This window comes from Jatropha curcas, chromosome 11 (genome assembly GCF_041381405.1).
Source record: "Jatropha curcas cultivar XTBG-Jc1 chromosome 11, XTBG_Jcur_1.0, whole genome shotgun sequence".
NCBI lineage: Eukaryota > Viridiplantae > Streptophyta > Magnoliopsida > Malpighiales > Euphorbiaceae > Jatropha > Jatropha curcas.
The window spans coordinates 1318027-1336416 of record NC_143161.1 but is presented as its reverse complement, the minus strand read 5'-3'; the positions used below and the strand labels follow the sequence as shown (position 1 = coordinate 1336416).

Here is an 18390-nt window from a genome sequence, read left to right as displayed (position 1 = left end):
TATTTTTATTAGATATTATAAAATGAACCGAAATAATAATATTATACGGTTTATATTTTTATAGAGAATAAAAGAAATTAATCAAACTATATTTAATTGACTTAATTATCCCGTTTGATTTATATATTATAGCAGACCAGTCAATATTTCAATAGGTACATCAGGAAACTCAATTTCAGTACGCATAAGCCAGTTAGTTATCATTTTGTTTCATCACGAAACTAATTTCTCGTGGTTAATTTTCTGGACAACCGCTCAAAAAAATGTGTGAACCTGAAAGTCAATAATGGGAAAGGATTTCTATCTCCCTCAGCTGCTCATGACAAAGTCAAATTGCATTTTTAAGCAGCCACAAACGAAAACGGAAATGGGTAAAACGATTACGGCAACGCATGATAGCATGCTAATAAAAGTCCACATGTATATGGGGAAAATGATTTATTTGTCGCAGTTTTGGAAATTACTTACCAATTTTGGGTGTATAAAATTGAGATTTGGTCGACAGGAATTTCTGCATAAATTTAGAATAGATTGCTTAATTGACCAAAACACATAGCTTGCTGAAGATATATTTATTTATATATTTTAAGACAATTTCAGACGTATATAATGCTATTTTCCCAAGAATAATAGAAACATTTGCTTGAATATGTACGTATGGGCATCCCATGATGCTAATCGTTAAAATGTTATTTTCCTTTTGCAATTAATGTTGATTAAAAATTATTAACTATTAATATATCTATGTAACTCATTTAAAAAAAAAAAACAAAAGAAACGCTTCCCACGTGTTATCCATAATAGAAATTTAGAGTAGCCTAAATTCATTTCATTATAAAACCATACTCAAGGTTCCTTTTATCTTTATCCAAACCAAAGCCATGGATTGTCTCTCTCCTTCCACCAATACAACCCCTACCATTTCCACCTCCTCCTTTCGCCATTTTTTCCCAAAAACATCCCAACTTTTCATAACCAAAAAAAGAAGCAATCCCCATATTTCTAGACTCCCAATTTCATGCAAAGCCACAAATGCTGATCAACAGAACCCCACAACGAGAAGGGATATTCTTATTGGTCTAGGAGGACTCTATGGTGCGACCACAATTGGAAATGACCCATCTGCCCTTGCTAAGCCAGTAGCAGCCCCAGACTTAACCAAATGTGGGAAAGCAGATTTACCAGCCAATGCCTTACCCACGAACTGCTGCCCTCCGCCTTCTACTAAAATCTTAGACTTCAAGTTACCTTCTTCAAACAATCCATTGCGCATTAGGCCAGCAGCTCATCTAGCTGACGATGCTTATGTAGCCAAATATTCTAAAGCCATTGAGCTAATGAAAGCTCTTCCTGATGATGATCCACGTAGCTTTAAACAACAAGCCAGTGTTCATTGCGCTTATTGCGATGGTGCTTACCATCAAGTAGGGTTTCCAGATTTAGACCTTCAAATTCATAATTCTTGGCTTTTCTTTCCTTTCCATAGATATTATCTTTACTTTTATGAGAAAATCTTAGGCAAACTGATCGACGATCCAAATTTCGCTTTGCCATTTTGGAATTGGGATTCTCCAGCTGGAATGCAAATACCAAAAATGTTTGTTAGCCCTAAATCAGCACTTTATGATCAGTACCGCCACAAGAGTCATCAACCACCAACATTGATAGATCTTGATTACAGTGGAACTGAAAGCTCATATTCAAACCAAGAGCAACTTTCTAGCAATCTCACTATAATGTATAGACAAATGGTGTCTAATGGTAAGACTGCTAAGCTCTTTTTCGGAAATGCTTATCGCTCCGGTGATGAACCGGACCCTGGAGCTGGTTCCATTGAGAATATCCCACACGGTCCGGTTCACCTTTGGACGGGCGACAGCACGCAACCAAATAAAGAAGATATGGGCAATTTCTATTCTGCTGGAAGAGATCCAATCTTTTTTGCTCATCATGCTAACGTTGACCGAATGTGGACTTTATGGAAGACATTAGGCGGATCTAAGCGAACAGAGATCACTGATACTGATTGGCTTAATGCGGAGTTTCTTTTTTACGATGAAAATGCGAATCTGGTTCGTGTTAAAGTTAAAGATTCTATTGATTATAAAAAATTAGGGTATGGTTATCAAGATGTTGAAGTTCCTTGGCTTAAATCAAAGCCAACGCCAAGAAAGGTAATCAAGAAAATTGTTAAAGCTTTGCATCATGGCCAAGAAGCAAAAGCAGCTGAAAATAATCAAAATCTGACACCAATAAGTTCATTTCCGTTAGTGTTGGAAAAAGTGACAAGGGTTCTGGTTAAACGGCCAAAGAAATCAAGAAGCAAGAAAGAGAAAGAAGAGGAAGAGGAAGTTTTACTTGTAGATGGGATAGAGTTTGCGAGAGAAAGTGCTGTTAAGTTTGATGTTTATATTAATGATGAGGATGATTCTACTAGTACAAAACCAGACAAGTCTGAATTTGCAGGAAGCTTTGTGAGTGTGCCTCATACGCATAGTCATGGGACAAAAATGAAGACTTGTTTGAGATTAGGGCTTACAGATTTGTTGGAAGATTTGGGAGCTGAAGATGATGATGAGGTGCTGGTGACTTTGGTTCCTAGGTATGGCATAGGTCTTGTTAAGATAGATGCCATCAAGGTGGACTTTGCTCGAGATTGATATCACCATCAACTGAGCCCTAATTTTCTTCTAAATAATCTTTTTTTTTTTAATTTTTTATCGTAAAGAGTGTTTTTCTTTTACGTTTCCTATGAATTTCCTAAGATTGGCTTGGTTTTCTTATTGTGCCATTTTTTTTCCTGTCCTTATGTCAAATGCATGAACATGAGCTTGTACGTGTATCGACGAGGCATGAAGGTCGGAGGCTTTCTTGTTGCTGTGTTTATTTTGAAAATATGGTCACTTGTATTGTATTATGAAATAAATGTATTGTGAAATGGTAAATGTTATTAAAAAGACGCAATATTATTTTGGTCCATTAAAAAAATAAATATAATTTCAATATATATATCTAAATTTGGGATGAGAGCGAATACTTGAACACCACTTTAGCATGCAAATCAACCTGCAATTAATGGTTAATAACGTGCAATATTAAAAAGATAAAATATTAAGTAGTGCTGGCTTTGGTCACTAATTGTATATATATAGCTAGCTGGGTCCCAAAGTAATTAATATAACATAAAAAAATTGATTAAGACTTTATTACATAAAGCATAGTTGCAATCATTAATTAATTACAAGTTGTCAAATTTTCTACACCTAACTCCCTTGACCACCTGTAATTCAAAGGATGGATTTCCTTTTCTATTGGAGTTCCATTTGCTCAATGGTTTAAAAAAGAAGAAGAAGACCTAAAAGAACGTCGCAGATCCAAATTATAGAGGCCTGCGAGTGAGGCCCAATATGTGACTGATGAGCCCACCCGAGCAAACCTAATATTAAGTCATTGTAGTTAATTAGTGACATAAAATCAAATAACAAATCTTATTTAAAGGTTAAATTAATTCATAAAATTATGTCGTGTATATTTTTCCTCGAAATAACTATTAATATTTTCATACTTAATGTTATTTTCTAGTGTCTTTATAGATATAAATAAAATAAAATAATAAATTCTTTTAATTATAAGATTTCAATATCATTTATGATAGCGTTCACGGTATTATTTCGATTGATCTCCTAATTAATTAAAATGAAGTAACAATTCAATTAAAAAATCAACAATAAATAACAGGGCACTTTGCCTATGTCACTTTAAGGATGCGGGAACAACATGAAGTATTCAGTCCTGTCGTTAAGTCACTTTCCCCTATGTGTACATGGAAAGTTAAAACTTAGCATCAGTAATAGCAGAATCAATGTATAAAATGACGTCGTCGTCTAGGCGCGAAACTACGTAATTTACTACTTCTTTGTCGTTCGGCCCTGTCAGAATAATAACCTTTAAACGGCAATTCTTTTGTCTGTCGACGACAGCTTTTTATAGGTCCTATCGTTCGCTCTCTCTCAGCGATAAATTGCTTTTATACGAGATAGAGAAACTGAACCTATATTCGAAAGAAACAAAACTCAAAGGTAAAATCTCGCACTTCGTCATCGCAGTAGCAGTTCGCTGTAGAATTGCACTCCACATGCTTGTTGTCATGTCTGTGAGAAATAAATTCTCTCTCTTGAAAGAAAATCTAACACGTTTGTCGAATTTTTACTTTGAAATTTAGTTTTGTTTTTCAAGATTTTATTTTCTTGAACTTGAATTTGCATGATAGAATAGTTTGGGCTTCAAATATGAGCTGTGAAATAAACATAAAAAGTAGAAGCAACAAGAACAAGAATAAGAATTTAATGCTTGAAGTAGTTCTGTTTGATTACTTCTTGTACCAAGTGACTGTTGCAAAATAGTTAACAAAATCAAACAACCAGTCACTGAACATGTAAAACTCCAGAATTATGTATATATTACACATACGATGGGAGTATTATAGAGATTGGTTTCTCTTCACAGAAACTCAAGGCAGTGCTAAGTCCTATAACTTACTCAAAATGAAAACAAATGTAGAGCCTAATCATGCTTACGTAGTATAATACAGTATATGCTATAATGGGTTTAGTGCAAGCTTTTATCTTGAAATCACTTGTGCTGGGAATCAGTCTCTATTTCATGGGCCAGTTCCCTTGTTAACCTGTCAGCACGTTCATCGTGTCCACCCGCAAAACTATAGACTCTGAATGCAAATTGAAAAGCTCTCCAAAGTAATTTAGTATTAGCTATATTAGATTCTCCTTTTGTTTCTCTCCTTTCCTGAATAAAATCCAAAAAGGAGAAAAAAAAATCCATTCTAAAGTCAGTCCATTTGTGTAAATAATCATGACATTTACCGTAACATAATTTTAATTGAACTATATACCTTGAGTGCCAATTCCATGCAGTTGGAGGAAACGTCAACCATTGCTTCCTTGATTTGAACAAGGACATGGAAGTCAAAATGGATATTTTGACTTTGAAATTTCTTGGCTTCATCATCTTTGGTCCTCTCCAAGGCGTCTAGTTCTCCTTTGACCTGTATGTATGTATTTTCACTTAGTTATTGAAACTTTGAATAATGAAGATAACATTGAAATGAGGCCTATGATTCTAAGAATTCAAACTTGCCTTATTGAAGTAACGTTCAATCTTGTCAAGGAGTTGTCCCAAGGGACTGATAATCTTCCAACTTTGTAGTTCAGATACTGTTGCATTCAACTTTAAGTATAATGCAGCTGCAGTTCTCAATGCTTCCAACTTTTTTTGGGGGAAACCTTCACACCTTGCAAGCACCTGTGACATATAGAATTGCTAATCTGATTATGTATGGAAATATAACCTATGATCGATTGGGAAACTAACATGGACAAGCTTTTCTGTCAGAGTAACCTGTGTTTCGTCAGTTAATTTCTCAAGGACAGATTCAACTTTCTTGTGGAACTCAATCAGCTCAGTCATGTCCTTTGTATTGAAATTACTGATGGCAGTCTTTAGCTCTAAAATCGAGTTTGAATACTTCTGAATGTCTTCCTCAATTTGTTGGAAATATGATGATCTGAGACAAACACGCACACCAAAAAAAAACAAAAACAGAATTTAATAAAATTTATAGTTCAATTTTTTCTTTTTCAGTTTCATTGAAAAAAAATTTAACTTAAATTGACGGTAATCTAGTGTTATAGTTCTTCAAAGACTAAACCTCTTTGTCATCTCTGCTAGTGCATCAGCCATTCCTTTCCCACCACTTCCACTGCTTGAACCTGAACTCTTTCTTCCATTGGCTGATTTAGCTTTTGGATTTCCTCCTTCCACCTTCCCCTTGAGAACTCTATATAGATTACCCATTTGGCTTGATCTCTTCAATTTTGTCTGTGCTTTCCTGGGGCGTAAAGATCTTCCTGCACCAGGTGGAGGAGGAGGTGGAGCAGCTCCATTTGCATGAGGCATGGGTGGTGATGGGGCAGCTCCATCTGCAAGTGGCGTGGGTGGTGGTGGTGGTGTCAATGGCGTTGATCCTTTTGAAGATATCCTGGGTGGTGGTGGTGGAGCTGGCGCTGGCGCTGCTGTTTTAGTTCCTGACATCTTGGATGGAGGGGGTGGCAGTTGTGGCAGTTTTGCTGTTACTGTTCCTAATGTCAGAGGTGGAGGTGGTGGTATCGATGGAACTACCTGTGGAGCATCTACAGCTGTATTAGAATGTGACACAGGGGATGGTGGTGGAGTTGGTGGTTGTTCTGGTCGATGTGGTCGGGAATGTGGGGCATTTGCACCTGCTCTTACTATATTAAGCTGCAAAATGGGTGGTTGAGGTGGTGGATGTGGTGGAGTGGGTTTTAGTTGGGTTAACACTGTTGGTTCTGGAACAAATGGTGGTGGTGGTGGTGGTAACAATGGCAGTGTAGGTGGAGGTGGGGTTGGAGGTGGGGCTATTGAATTTGTTTGCAGGATAGACCATGGAGGTGAGGCTGTTATATTTTCTTGCATGATAGGTAGTGGTGGTGATGGAGGTGGAGGTGGGGCTATTGAATTTGGTTGCAGGATAGACCTCGGAGGTGTGGCTGTTACATTTGGTTGCATGATGGTTGGTGGTGGTGGGGGTGTAGGTGGGGCTGCTACATTTGATTGCAGAAGTGGTGGTAATGATTCAGATGATGATGGTGATGTTCTGACATTGGCCTGTGTAATGGGGGCTGTCACGGCAGGAGTAGGTGTTAGAACTGGTGCTTCATTTGGTGACAATATAGCTGGCGGCTCTTGCAAGTCTTTGACTTCAGTGGTTGCAGTTGTCTCATTTGAAACCTCTGGTGATACATTTTTACTAGTGCAATCTCTAGCATCATCAACTTTTGCAGCTTTTCCAGAATTGCCGCTTGCTTCTATTTCAAACATCAATTCTTCATTTGCATTGTTCCTTTGGTTCAGGGATTTTCTCTCTGCTTCCATTTCTGCTGTTATTTGATCCTCCTCATTGTTCTTTAGTTTCCAAGTGTTGTCTTGGGCTCCCGCATTTGGAGGAATGTGGAAAGCGAGGCGTTTTATATCAATTGGGTTCAATTTCCCCACAGCTTGAATTCTCAATAAACGGAGAAGATGCGATGAGGCATAAGTATTTGCAAATTCATCAGAATTGGTTGTTGTTGTTGTTGTTGTTGTTGTTATTGTTGTAGTATCAGAACTGGGAGAACCCATAAACAGTGGTGGAAGAACAGATGTTGGAGTGACTGGAGAAGCACAACAAGAGTTGCTGCTCTCTGCATAGGACCCCACCAAAACTTTGCCAAATGAACTAGTTCGTAGTCTATATCTATTTTGGTCATCTTCGTCTACTACATCAAACTTTTCTTTTGCTATGTTTATTATGCAATTGAACATTGCCAGTGCCATATCAACTGCCAAGATAAAGAATGACAGCAAATAAATGTCATCAGAATCGACCAAAAGTTCTTCAAATGCAATTATTTCCCTTAAAATTTTCTAATCAGATTATTTCCTTTGTTCAAGACCAAACGGATGTGAAAAACTGAACTAGATCTAGGATAGACTTTAGAAACTTACCTACTTTTTCTGAATCGAGTTTGTCATTACTTTTGAACTTATCATATGTCACTTTGTCCATCCAATCTTGATTCGCCATCCATGAATCTCCAATTTTTTTCAGAGCCTCACAAAAGCAGATCAGAACCTGTTTGTAATGCATGTAGATGATTAGCTTGGAAATTTTCTGAAGATAGCATTCAAACATTACTTGGCATCAATGCATGATTCATCAAAACGGTAAACCTTGTCAATCTTTGCTCCCCTAATTTCTGATAGTTGGCTTCTGGATATGATTTCAGGGTGAAACTTGTGCAGATCTTTCATGGTTCTCGAAATTAGCTGCAAGAATACAAAGTGATTCGAGATTCAGTACATAGTTTCTATTATAATATTTGTTATTGTTGGAAAGAGAAAGTTGAGTTATGCTACTTCTTTTATGCTCTCAGTGCCATCACAGGGAGGCAGGTCAATAATGTCCCTGAAGGTAAATATCTTCTTCCTGAGTTCCATCATCAAAATAAAGTTGCCTGTGCATCGACGTGAACGTTCCATCTTTGGTCCTCTGAAAGTCCTCTTCGGGCCCTTGGGTATGCGAGGACTTTTCACTATCTGCGGTAATATTCTGTTATTATTCCTAAGCAGCACACATAGCTCGTACATTAATGTAATATTTCAATATCAAAGCATATGAACGAATACATTACAGCCTGAAAAAACACTAAGCATATGCATATATAATATGTATATTGCAGCAGTTCCCATTATGTTAAGAAATTCAATTTCAAGTTTGCATGAAAGGCCTTACAGGATGAATTCCTGACAGAATGCAAGCTTTTGCATTTCCAAATGAATTCCTGAAATCAATTTTTGAATAACACCTATATATATGTTCATGATCTTTAAGTTTTCCTTGCAGATTGAAGCAGATTTCCTATATACAAATAAAATGCATTTCAGATACATAACAAGATGACTACAGATACACAGCACATTACCTCAAACCCGGAATGTTTTCTTCCGAACAGCAATGGCTTCAAACCGCAGAAACCCCCAGCTTTCATAGCTTAATAAACTAAATTTAGTCATATAAAGAAATGAAACGCAAATGATAGTGGTGGTGATGAATCACCATAAATTTCTTTTTTTTTTTATCAATCAAGAAAATGACAGGTTTTTTTCTTTTTATTTTTTTGGTTCAAGATAATAATTTTATTCTTCTGTGCAGGAAAACAGAAGAAACGTTCAAAGAGCATTTGGGGGTCCAACACAAAAACCATCAACGTGCCTGCATTATCATTGAAAATGGTACTCTGGAGCTCCTCTGATAGAGAGAGAGCCAAAGGAAGAGAAAAATTGGTAGGCTTTATATCGCGTAATTGAGATTCTTTGTGTTGCTGCAATAGTTCGTTTCTTTCTGTTATTTTGGTTTAGCGCCAAAGGTTTTAGGATTGGGGCTTTGTTTCTTTTTCCTTTTTTTTCAAATTTTTTTCTAACAGTAATCTAAACCAATTCGACTCTTTTATTGTAGGGTTAATTTGAGGTGTCGCCAGCTAATGTTATATATAATATCTATGTTGAGATGTTTTTAATTATCTTTTGTTTTCTAAATCTGTCTTTAAACAATTTATTTCATTCAAATAAACAAAACTAACTGCCCGCTTTCTCCAACTAATTCTAATCTTTGTATATTTGCCTAATAATATTATAATATAGGAATTAAAAAAAAAAAAGCTTTGTTTCTTTTAGGAAATTCTTCATCCTTTTTTAGTATCATACGAAGGCACTTACATTTTAACTGACAAACGGTTTTTTTTATATAATTTTTTTATTATTTTAAGCTTCATTTTAATTTCCCAACGAGCCTATTAAATTTTAGTAAATAATTAGATAAATAATCTGACTGAAAATTAAAGTATGGGCGGTTGATGATATTTTATAAACTAAAACAGCATACTTTGAAGCGGAAAGCATCAAGCTTTATGCACTGATTAAAACGACATCGTTACATCAGGACTAACTCGTACTCTGCCCTAATTTTTTTAATTGTTCGGTTCACCGTAAATTAAGGAGAAAAGAGTCAAAGACTGGAAGTTTAAATTCCTAGTCCCCTGCAAGTGCAACGCTTTAGATGCCACTGTCTTTCAGTCACTGTTGCCTTCAAAGAAAAGAAAACATGTCCACCATATCCATATTTTAATTCCCCATTATGTTGATTTGAGCTCTTTGATCAAATCAATCAAGAGTTCAATATTTGAAGACCTATGCTATGTTCCTCGCACTCCAGTGCCAAACTTCTACCCTCAAACTACCTTCCTCCATTGCCAGCCATAATCCAAAGAGACCAACAATTACAGCATTCACTATTTTCGCCAAAGAGACGAACTTGCCTCATTCTACATTCAAAAGTGGTGGAAGAGGTGGATTTGGGATTTCCACTCATCAAAGATCGAATTTTTTGAACGGTGGAAATTGGAATGGCAATTCTTTGACCCTTGCCGTTCAAGGTTTGAGAGTTTTTAACAATATTTATTCCTTTCTAACAGAACAAGGTCATGTAATTACTTGATCGTGATATTGGGTAAGCTTTATTTCATTTGTTTTCTCTTTTTATTAAGCTTTTAATTAAATCTCTATAATGTCTTGTATTGTTATAGAGATGGTTTTGAAGGCAATACCAATGGCAAGGTTGTGACAATAAAGGTGCAGGTGGAGGTGCTAGTGGTAGTAGTAGTGGTAGTGGTGGTGAAATGGAGGAGTGGGAATGGAATTGGCACTGGTCATGCAGTAACATGGTTGTTGCAATTGCTTCCTCTCTCTTTCGATCAATCCGGAATTATGATGGCTCTGAAATAAAGGTAAAACTTGTAAGTACAGTAGTCAATGGCATACGACAGCCATTTTTGTTGCCTATTTTTGGACAAATTTTGAAAACTGTACTGCCAGCAATATTGGTTCCGGTAATTTTAAGGCCAATGTTGGTTCCTCTAATTTTAACGGCAATGATACCGGCAATTTTGGCTGCATCAATGCTGTTGTATGAGATATTGGCTATGGCCATGGATAAATTGTCTACAGTTGCTCCTCTATTCGTGGAGTTCTTCATGCAGGTAGGATTCCTGGTTTTCGCTAAAATATGTACTTCGTGCTTGTATTCTTTAATCTGCTTGTTCTGCTTGGAATAGCTGCAAAGGTAATAGGTAGGATTCTTTTTGGTTAAAACTTAAAAACACATTTGCTGAATTTTGTTATATTTGATCTGCCTGCACATTACTGCAGTTACATATAGATGTACCTTTAATATATGTTTTGGCTTTCAATAATACCCATGTTCACAATTTTTTATCTTTCTTTTTTGCGCTTCATCTTCTTTTTCCTTCCCAGTTGCTGCAACTTGGATTAGATGAAACCCCATATCTGTTTGGCATTAATTATATAGAGGTGGAACTGATTACAAACAATCATGAATATGATAGCAATAATAAAGCTTTTAGTACATAACAGCCAAGTTTTTAGTACATACGTAATTGGTAAGCTATTATTTTTTTTCCTGATGCCTTGAGAATTCACTATATTTTAGCAATAGCATAAAAGAATATGAGGAGGTGGGAACTATACATTATGAGCTTATTATCTAATGTACAACACTATCTCAGCATCATATGGAGATGTCGAACATAGTGTCGAAAAATATTCAGAATCCGATCTCTAGGATCATATTATTTTGATAGTCGATGTGTGACCTTCTCATTCGTCTGTAATTGCAAAGGGACCAAGAGAATTTAACCAACTCCATTTACTTACTGATCTGTCTTAAGCCGTCCTGATTTTGATGGAACTTACCTTGTTTATCTCTTGGGCCATGGAATGAGGTTTATTTTTGTTGAGCTTGATGGAACCCTTAACTAGTTTACTTTCTGATGGGATTTTCTTGGTTGCCGCTGGAGCCAAACCACCAGCTGCAGTTCTTTCTGCAATCCTTTTCTGACGTTGAATCACTAATTCTTCCTTCTTCTTCCGAATCTCCTCTTCCTGTTCACAAGCATGTCTCATAAGAAGGGGTGAAATGTAATCAAACAAACATTTTGATCAAGTAAGTTAGGATTCACTACCTTCTCCAGTTTGCTTTTCTGAGATATAGGCCTACTTGCTAGCGATGGCTTCTTGATCTTAGAGACCGCGTTAATTTTATTGTTTCCAAGGGATCCAGGTAATACTTTGGCCCTAACTTCTTTGCCAGGAACTTTTCTTCCATTTGTTTCCTTTTTCTTGAGAATAGTGCTGTCAAAATTTGGAGGGAGTTTCATAGCAGGATCATTATTAGTTTCAACAATTGAGCTCCTCCTTTCAGTTTCCATGGATGATATATCCATTCCATGGTCTGTAGTCCAGGATTCTCTTGCAGATTCAAATCCAGAATCCCATCCAAGCACCACATATAGATCATTTGGTTCATAGGCACCTTGTACTTCCTGGTTTTCTTTTACGATTCCATTTTCTGGCTGCGAAGCTAGGGTAAGATCTGCAGCCATACTTATGTCAGTTTTCCACTGAGAATCATACAGATCATCATCTGCTGGGCGAGCATGGACCATGAAAGAATCATCAACAACAGCAGATTTTTTAGTTTTTTCAATGTTCAAACAATCACCATTAAAGATTATGTCCTCATTGTTTGAATTATCTTTTTGTGGTTGCCCTGAATGGTTAACAATAAACCAATCTTCTCCTTTTCCAGGCTTAATTATGGATGTCTCAGTTGCACCTAGGATACCCCCAAGCTCACTTCCTGATTCTTCAATTCTCTGTGGAATTACTAGATCCCCATCAGCAAATTCCCTTCTCTTCATGACTGGTCTATGATTTTCTGCATCTTCAATATCCTCCATCCTCTCTCTATCTTCTGATGCCCCATCTTGTTTACTCACAACAAAGGAATCACCAGCAGCCATCCGCTGCTTTGGCACTTTCTCTGACTCCAAGTTCATAGCAGGTGTGTCTGTAAGATTCTTATCTCGAATACCAATTGGATGCAACCTTTCTACTCCACTAACAGTTTTCTCCTCATCTCTCATCAGGAGGTTTTGGAAAGCATCCCAATTCTCACTTGTCTTTCCACCATTCGTTGGATTTGAAACAACATCATCATCAAAATCCTGGGCAGGAGCATTTATTGACTCGTTGCCAATGCAGTTGCTTTCGTGTGAACCCTTTTTCTTATGATTTCTTGAGTTGGACTTGTGCAATTTCTCCAATGATCCGACTACATCATCTACCTGTTGCTGTAGTGAATCTTCATCAGAAGAAGATGCTTCAGAGAGACCAGATTTTTCTGCATTTTTTCTCTTAGGAGTAATATAGTTAATATTACGGATAACAACTGTCTTAGCTGACTTCTTCCTGTGGTTTTTCCTGTGTGAAGCATTCAGAGAAGAGTGCCTTTTGTCTTGCTGTGCATTCGAGTCCGATTCACTCCCTGCCTCGGAGTCGCTGGATTCAGTCTTTCCATCTTCTCCGGAATGCTTTTTTACTGAATCGGATTCTTTCAGGCTGGGAGGCCACTTCATGTTAATTGCATAGTGAGGATGTATATGCTGCATTGGGAATGGATATCCCTGATATCCAGGAAGCTGTTGCATAGGATTCTGGAAGTTGTACATGTATTGAGGTATCTGATTTAGCCATGGCATTGGCACTGGAACTTTGTTGGTATTTGGAGTCTGATCTGACGTTACCAGGTTATCCTCTGCAGAGCAATGCACTTGACATCAGAGGAGAGATTATTGTTTATCGGAAATGAAAATATTAGTAAGTATTGATTCGTGGACAAGTTTTTGCAGGGGAGAAGATGAAGATGGAAAGAATACACAATACCCTTTTTGCTGTCAGAACTTGTGTGACTAGCAGTTGAATCAGATCTTGATGCATCCAAAGATCCATTTGGAAGATCACCTTTGGGCAAATTTAGTACGATATTTGAGTTAAGGGTGCTAGCATCATTATTAAGCACTATTCCTGGTGTTCCCAAGAATGACAATTCTGCTGGTGGACATGCCTGCATTGCTGCTAATTCCTCCATCCAAAGACCATCCCCACGCTTTTTCTTACACAATTCTTTGAAATTGATGCACGCCTCCCTGCATATAAACACTTCTTGGTTTCAAATTCAGAAGAAACTCTAGTGAGTCAGTGTGTTCCCTATTGTCCTTCACTCCTTGTAAAAACCATGGCCCGTTTTCCACAAGATGTCCGAAAGTGTCATTATAATTTGATAATGCCTCCCAATTGTGAAAGTTTTTCCCAAATCATACCTTAATCGTGAGGCTCCAAATGCATCAGCGAAGTAAATAAGATCATCTATGTTATCCACTTCAAATCCAGCAACAAGGCCACGAGCATAAGCCATAGCTTGCTCTTTGCGAAGCAACATTTTTCGTGTTACAAGAAGCCTTTGAAGTTGAATCCTAGCATATAAAAACAATTGATGATCAATGATATAGATCGGATGACAGATTATACACCAACGTTAGCCATGACAATAAAACAAACAATTCGCCCTACTTGGAGTTTTCTTCTGGCAGAGCATCATGACTTGTCTTCAATTCCCCATTTGGCTGTAATCAAACACAAAAAGAGCCTTGGTATGATTTTCTATCCAAGTAGAACAAATCAATTTACAAACTGTTGTGGACAAGCAATATACCTTAGGGGAACCATTTGACTTCCTTGTAATAGAATTGGCAGCTAACCCACTACCTGAAAACAAAGCTAATTAATAATTAGCGCAAAATTAATCCGTCTAGTTTGGTGGAAGTATAGAAATAACATATTGGTGAAGGTTTCTGCTTATAAGGATTTGTACCTTGCTCATTAATGCTTGACAACTCATTAGCTTGAGCTGAACTCTCAATCTGCAAAATTTCCTTCTCTAGACTGACAAACCTCTCAAGTACTGCTGGTGTGCTAACAAAGCGCACAAATCTGAGCATAAGAAGATCGAATATTGTTAGAAACTGTTCTTTTTCTTCTTGGCAATAAAAGTTAGAGCTTGCATTTTCCACTGCAGCTAATTCCCCCGTAGCTATCATCTTCTTACTCTGCTAGTGACTAATTAAGCTAAACTGATTCCCATCGTGTTGGTCTAGAAGAGCAGAAAATTAAGGAAAATAAATGAAAATTCTGCAGATTTTATAAGTGTGGAGAAATAAATATTCACATCTCATTTATTCCATTACAATATAATGTAAACATTTATACTAGAGCTAAGAATTAATGTCAGGTCGTGATTTTACTAATTTCACTAATAGTTCAAAATTAAGCCAAATCATTGTTACTCAACAACGATCCAAAATTTATTATCTAATATATCAATTTAGAAAAGGGAAAAAAAAAAAAAAAAAAAAAAAAAAAAAACAAGAACTGAAGATAGTATCACAGTAATATTGGGTCAATTACCTCTCAAAAGTGGCTTTGGTGAACCAAGGGGCACCACTAGTGGGTGGGCAGAGTTTGATGGAGTACCCACCTCTTGAAATCTGATCTTTTGCAAATTTAAGGTGGGAAATAAATGGTTCAAATAACCCAGAAGCCAATTTCTCAGTCTTGCCTCCATAGAAGAGGACCAGATCAAATCTTCACATTCAAAACACATAATATTAGTTAACTGATCTTTAAGAGATAAAAAAACATTGAGAGAATTAACAGTGAAGAGTAGTACCTAGTTCGAGTTGGGGTGAGTTGAAAGAGAGCATAATCAAGAATAGCTGAAGAAGCCATTGAAAGACAGAGAGAGAGAGATCAAAAATACATAGTAGTATATATTCTTGATTGGACAGAGGTTCTTTCTTGAAGTGTAATCTTTGGTATTATATGAAAGAAACCGAAAAAGAAAAATGAAGAAGTTGTTGAACGTGGCTATCTCATATTTGAATATGCCTTAGCCCAGCCTTAACTGTACAATGCATAATTACACATCACTGCCACTGCAAGAGAGAGGGGGAGAGAGAGAAGAGAAAGACAGCGGGAGATGATGAAGCTTTGCACATGCAAAAGCGATTGAGGGCATTTGGCTGGGTTTGGACACAGGGCCCCACGCAGAACTGGTTGCACCGAAAACGACTTCGTTTTATCTTAACTTTTGTTTTTTGTGGAATATTTTCCCAACAAGTCATCTATTTTGTCCAATATAATACTTATCTTTGCAAAGATTTCAATAATTGAATCATAATGCTGATGAACAAAGTTTTCCCCTGCAATTTTCACATTCTTGGTTGTTTTGATTATTTTGTGGCAATTAGCAAAGATGTTTACTGATGTGTCATCAAGAAAATCAATTCATTAATATATTATATCATTTTTAATATATGAAGAGGAGTGAAAATTATTACGAAGTGATTTTTAAACTCACAAGTGTTTACATATATACTAGCTAGCTTGTGAATTTTAACATGGTATCTAGATTTAGTATAAATTAATTAATTTTATGCAAGTGGATAATCCTACAATTGGGTAAACAATAATGCTAGGTCCACTCATAATATATATAATAATATCTATGAATTGAAAGAATTTCCACATGCATGATTGTAGTTGGAGGTGAAGCCAGCCATGAGACAGCTATACATATATATATCTCTACTTAGCTGGAATTTGGAAACTCAGATATGTGGTGTGGGTTTCAGGTTTAAACATCTTTTTGTGTAATTTTCTATTTCACCTAATTAAATCACAACCAAACCTTTTTCATCAAAACTTCATGAACAATTTTCTTAAATTTATTAAACTAAATTACTTCGATAATTCTGTATTAATTAATCCATTAAATGCATATTAAAAATATTTCATAGTTCTATTTTTCTCTTCCACCGAAGATAAATATAGATTTTTCAAAATCTTGAAAATGAAAAGGAGATCGTTTTTCTTTTTTGTTGTCAGTCTAACTTTACAAGGAACGTTCTTTGCCAATCCAAATAACTGTCGCTTTAAGTTCGGTGGTGGCAGGACCCAGATTATCAAGTGTGGGTTGAGCCGGTACAATGTGGTGGGTCTGAGATATCTCGGACCCGGAAAAGCTGAGTGTAGAAAAGCCATTTTAGGCCCAAACAAAAGCAGCGTATAATATAAGTAGAAACCGATTAAGCACACGAAAGAAGAGAGAAGAGTGCCGCCATGGAATGTCGTTTCGACCGAGAATCAAGATCTAGATATGTCTGCGCTGAAAGTTTTTGAGCAGTCCAAGAAAATTTCAAGAAAGTTAGTCCAAGAAAATTTCAAGAAAGTTAAAAGGAAAATTTTGAATTGAATGAAAAATACTTTTTTTCATGTGTATGCCAAAAGATCAACCAGTTAGACTTCGGCTAGTTTATGAAGCAAACCCATGTTCTAAGAAAATATATGATGCTTGATTCAAATCTAACATAGCCTAAGAAAATTATTCTATGGAACATTATACCCCATAAAATTATGTTGATCGAACAGTTATTAGATAATTGTTATTTTAATTATACTTAATATGAATCAAATCAATATATTATATATAATAATAATAATAATAATAATAAAACTAAACTAAAAAAAAAAATAATATTGAATTTTTCTGCTTGAAGATAACCTTGACCGATATAAATTTTCATTGTAACAACTAGTTAATTGATTTGGCAGACAAAATAACTTTTCCAGATTTTCTATGCTTGGATTATTTTTTCAAAAACTTGTTCTGTACACAGATGAGTTCCACTATATGTTAATAGCATCAATGGAGGAACATGCCGCACTACCAAACTCCACTAATCGAAAATACACATCAGTAGAACAAGATCTAAATTCTCCAACAAAATAAAATCAAATATCATACGTTTTAAGAACAAACCTTCACAAAGGAATTGAACCCTCACAGAAAAATTAACAGAAGAACTCAAAATATGAAAATAAAGCAACAATAACAAAAAAACAAGGAAAAAACATATTGATACGGATCCATCATCACTCGTCGCTGGATCGCAAGGAGGCATGGTGAACGACGAAGGAGATCCATTGGTGCTTCCTATCGGACCGATTACAAGGAGCCGTGCCAAGCGATATGGGGCAGCCATATCATTATTTGTTCAAGCCCAAATAACACAAGAACTTCATGATGCCGCATTCAACAAGTGTTGTGAAGAACTTGAAGGCATTCCTAGGCTTCTAATGTTGTTGGTGGCATGTGAAGTTGAAGCACTCCATTAAATTTGTTTGGATTGCTACAGTGGAGGAAGGCACGCCTGCTACAGTGGAGGAAAGCACGCCTGTTACAGTGCCCGCGCCAATTAGCTTGACTGCTACAGTAAATTTGACTTTTCTACAGTAACTTTAACTCGCTACAGTGACATCGACTTGAAGGCTTGGAGTGACTTAGGCGTGTTTTATGCTTTGTTAAACCTAGTTTCCTTATTTAGTATAAATAACTTGTCTTCCATGTAAGGACAAAACTTTTGATATTGATAAACTTCATTTGTTCAAGCTTTGCTTGTTCTCCTTTGCTTAGAGTGATAGTGAGAGATTGCTTCCTCTAATTGCATCAAGAATTAAGGTAAACTTATCAACTCATTTGTGGCGTTTATCTTGTTCTTTGCTTGATTATTGGTGTTACCGTTTCCTTATAAACGTGGGGTGCCATAGAGCGATTGATCTCGATTATTGGTGTTTCCGTTTCATTATAAACGAGGGGTGCCATAGAGGCGAACTTATATCTCATTCTTTGATTCGATCCGTATCACATATCTTTTCAAAAAAAAAAAAAAGATCTGAATTTATTAAATACGAATAAAAGATTAGAAGCAAAAAGAAAAAAGA

The 18390-nt window shown here is 36.4% G+C and overlaps 3 protein-coding genes and 1 long non-coding RNA gene across 5 annotated transcripts; 2 read left to right on the top strand and 2 right to left on the bottom strand.

The window, feature by feature from the left end:
- The first annotated feature begins 859 nt into the window (after positions 1-859).
- Positions 860-2964, top strand: LOC149492309 (polyphenol oxidase, chloroplastic-like). The gene has a single exon (XM_089716212.1). The coding sequence runs from the start codon at positions 882-884 to the stop codon at positions 2658-2660; it is 1779 nt and encodes a 592-aa protein (XP_089572338.1). The 5' UTR covers positions 860-881; the 3' UTR covers positions 2661-2964.
- Positions 2965-3920: 956 nt separating this feature from the next.
- On the top strand, positions 3921-10374 carry LOC149492307 (uncharacterized). The gene is made up of 3 exons (XR_016318798.1): positions 3921-4079; positions 7863-7917; positions 8010-10374. It is a non-coding gene; the product is annotated as an uncharacterized LOC149492307 (long non-coding RNA).
- Positions 4633-8091, bottom strand: LOC149492308 (Hydroxyproline-rich glycoprotein family protein). Its single transcript, XM_089716214.1, has 8 exons — positions 7993-8091; positions 7807-7902; positions 7582-7708; positions 5726-7415; positions 5416-5581; positions 5155-5319; positions 4910-5062; positions 4633-4803 (listed from the first exon to the last, which is right to left on the bottom strand). Exons 1-8 carry the CDS (start codon positions 8074-8076, stop codon positions 4633-4635), a joined length of 2652 nt encoding a protein of 883 aa, XP_089572340.1. The 5' UTR covers positions 8077-8091.
- Positions 10375-11008: 634 nt separating the features above from the next.
- LOC149492306 (disease resistance protein (TIR class)) lies at positions 11009-15588 on the bottom strand. 2 transcript variants are annotated; one of them, XM_089716210.1, is made up of 9 exons: positions 15278-15588; positions 15016-15192; positions 14423-14541; positions 14264-14328; positions 14122-14174; positions 13872-14024; positions 13435-13697; positions 11673-13306; positions 11009-11592 (listed from the first exon to the last, which is right to left on the bottom strand). In XM_089716210.1, the coding sequence occupies exons 1-9, from the start codon at positions 15334-15336 to the stop codon at positions 11374-11376; spliced, it is 2742 nt and encodes a 913-aa protein (XP_089572336.1). In that variant the 5' UTR covers positions 15337-15588; the 3' UTR covers positions 11009-11373. The 2 variants fall into 2 exon arrangements, with proteins under 2 accessions (XP_089572336.1, XP_089572337.1); XM_089716211.1 differs by having other exon boundaries at positions 14264-14316.
- Positions 15589-18390: the final 2802 nt, after the last annotated feature.

Bases quoted from the DNA above. Each gene is read 5' to 3' on its own strand.
- LOC149492308 (XM_089716214.1), bottom strand. From the start codon at position 8,076: ATGATGGAACTCAGGAAGAAGATATTTACCTTCAGGGACATTATTGAC. The intron at 7,903-7,992 runs GTAGCATAACTC...GTATTCTTGCAG, and splicing joins GCACTGAGAGCATAAAAGAA to CTAATTTCGAGAACCATGAA. The intron at 4,804-4,909 runs GTATATAGTTCA...GATTTTATTCAG, and splicing joins GCATGGAATTGGCACTCAAG to GAAAGGAGAGAAACAAAAGG.
- LOC149492306 (XM_089716210.1), bottom strand. From the start codon at position 15,336: ATGGCTTCTTCAGCTATTCTTGATTATGCTCTCTTTCAACTCACCCCA. The intron at 14,025-14,121 runs GTAGGGCGAATT...TTTATATGCTAG, and splicing joins CTGCCAGAAGAAAACTCCAA to GATTCAACTTCAAAGGCTTC. The intron at 13,698-13,871 runs GTATGATTTGGG...GTTTATATGCAG, and splicing joins TTTGGAGCCTCACGATTAAG to GGAGGCGTGCATCAATTTCA.
- LOC149492309 (XM_089716212.1), top strand. From the start codon at position 882: ATGGATTGTCTCTCTCCTTCCACCAATACAACCCCTACCATTTCCACC.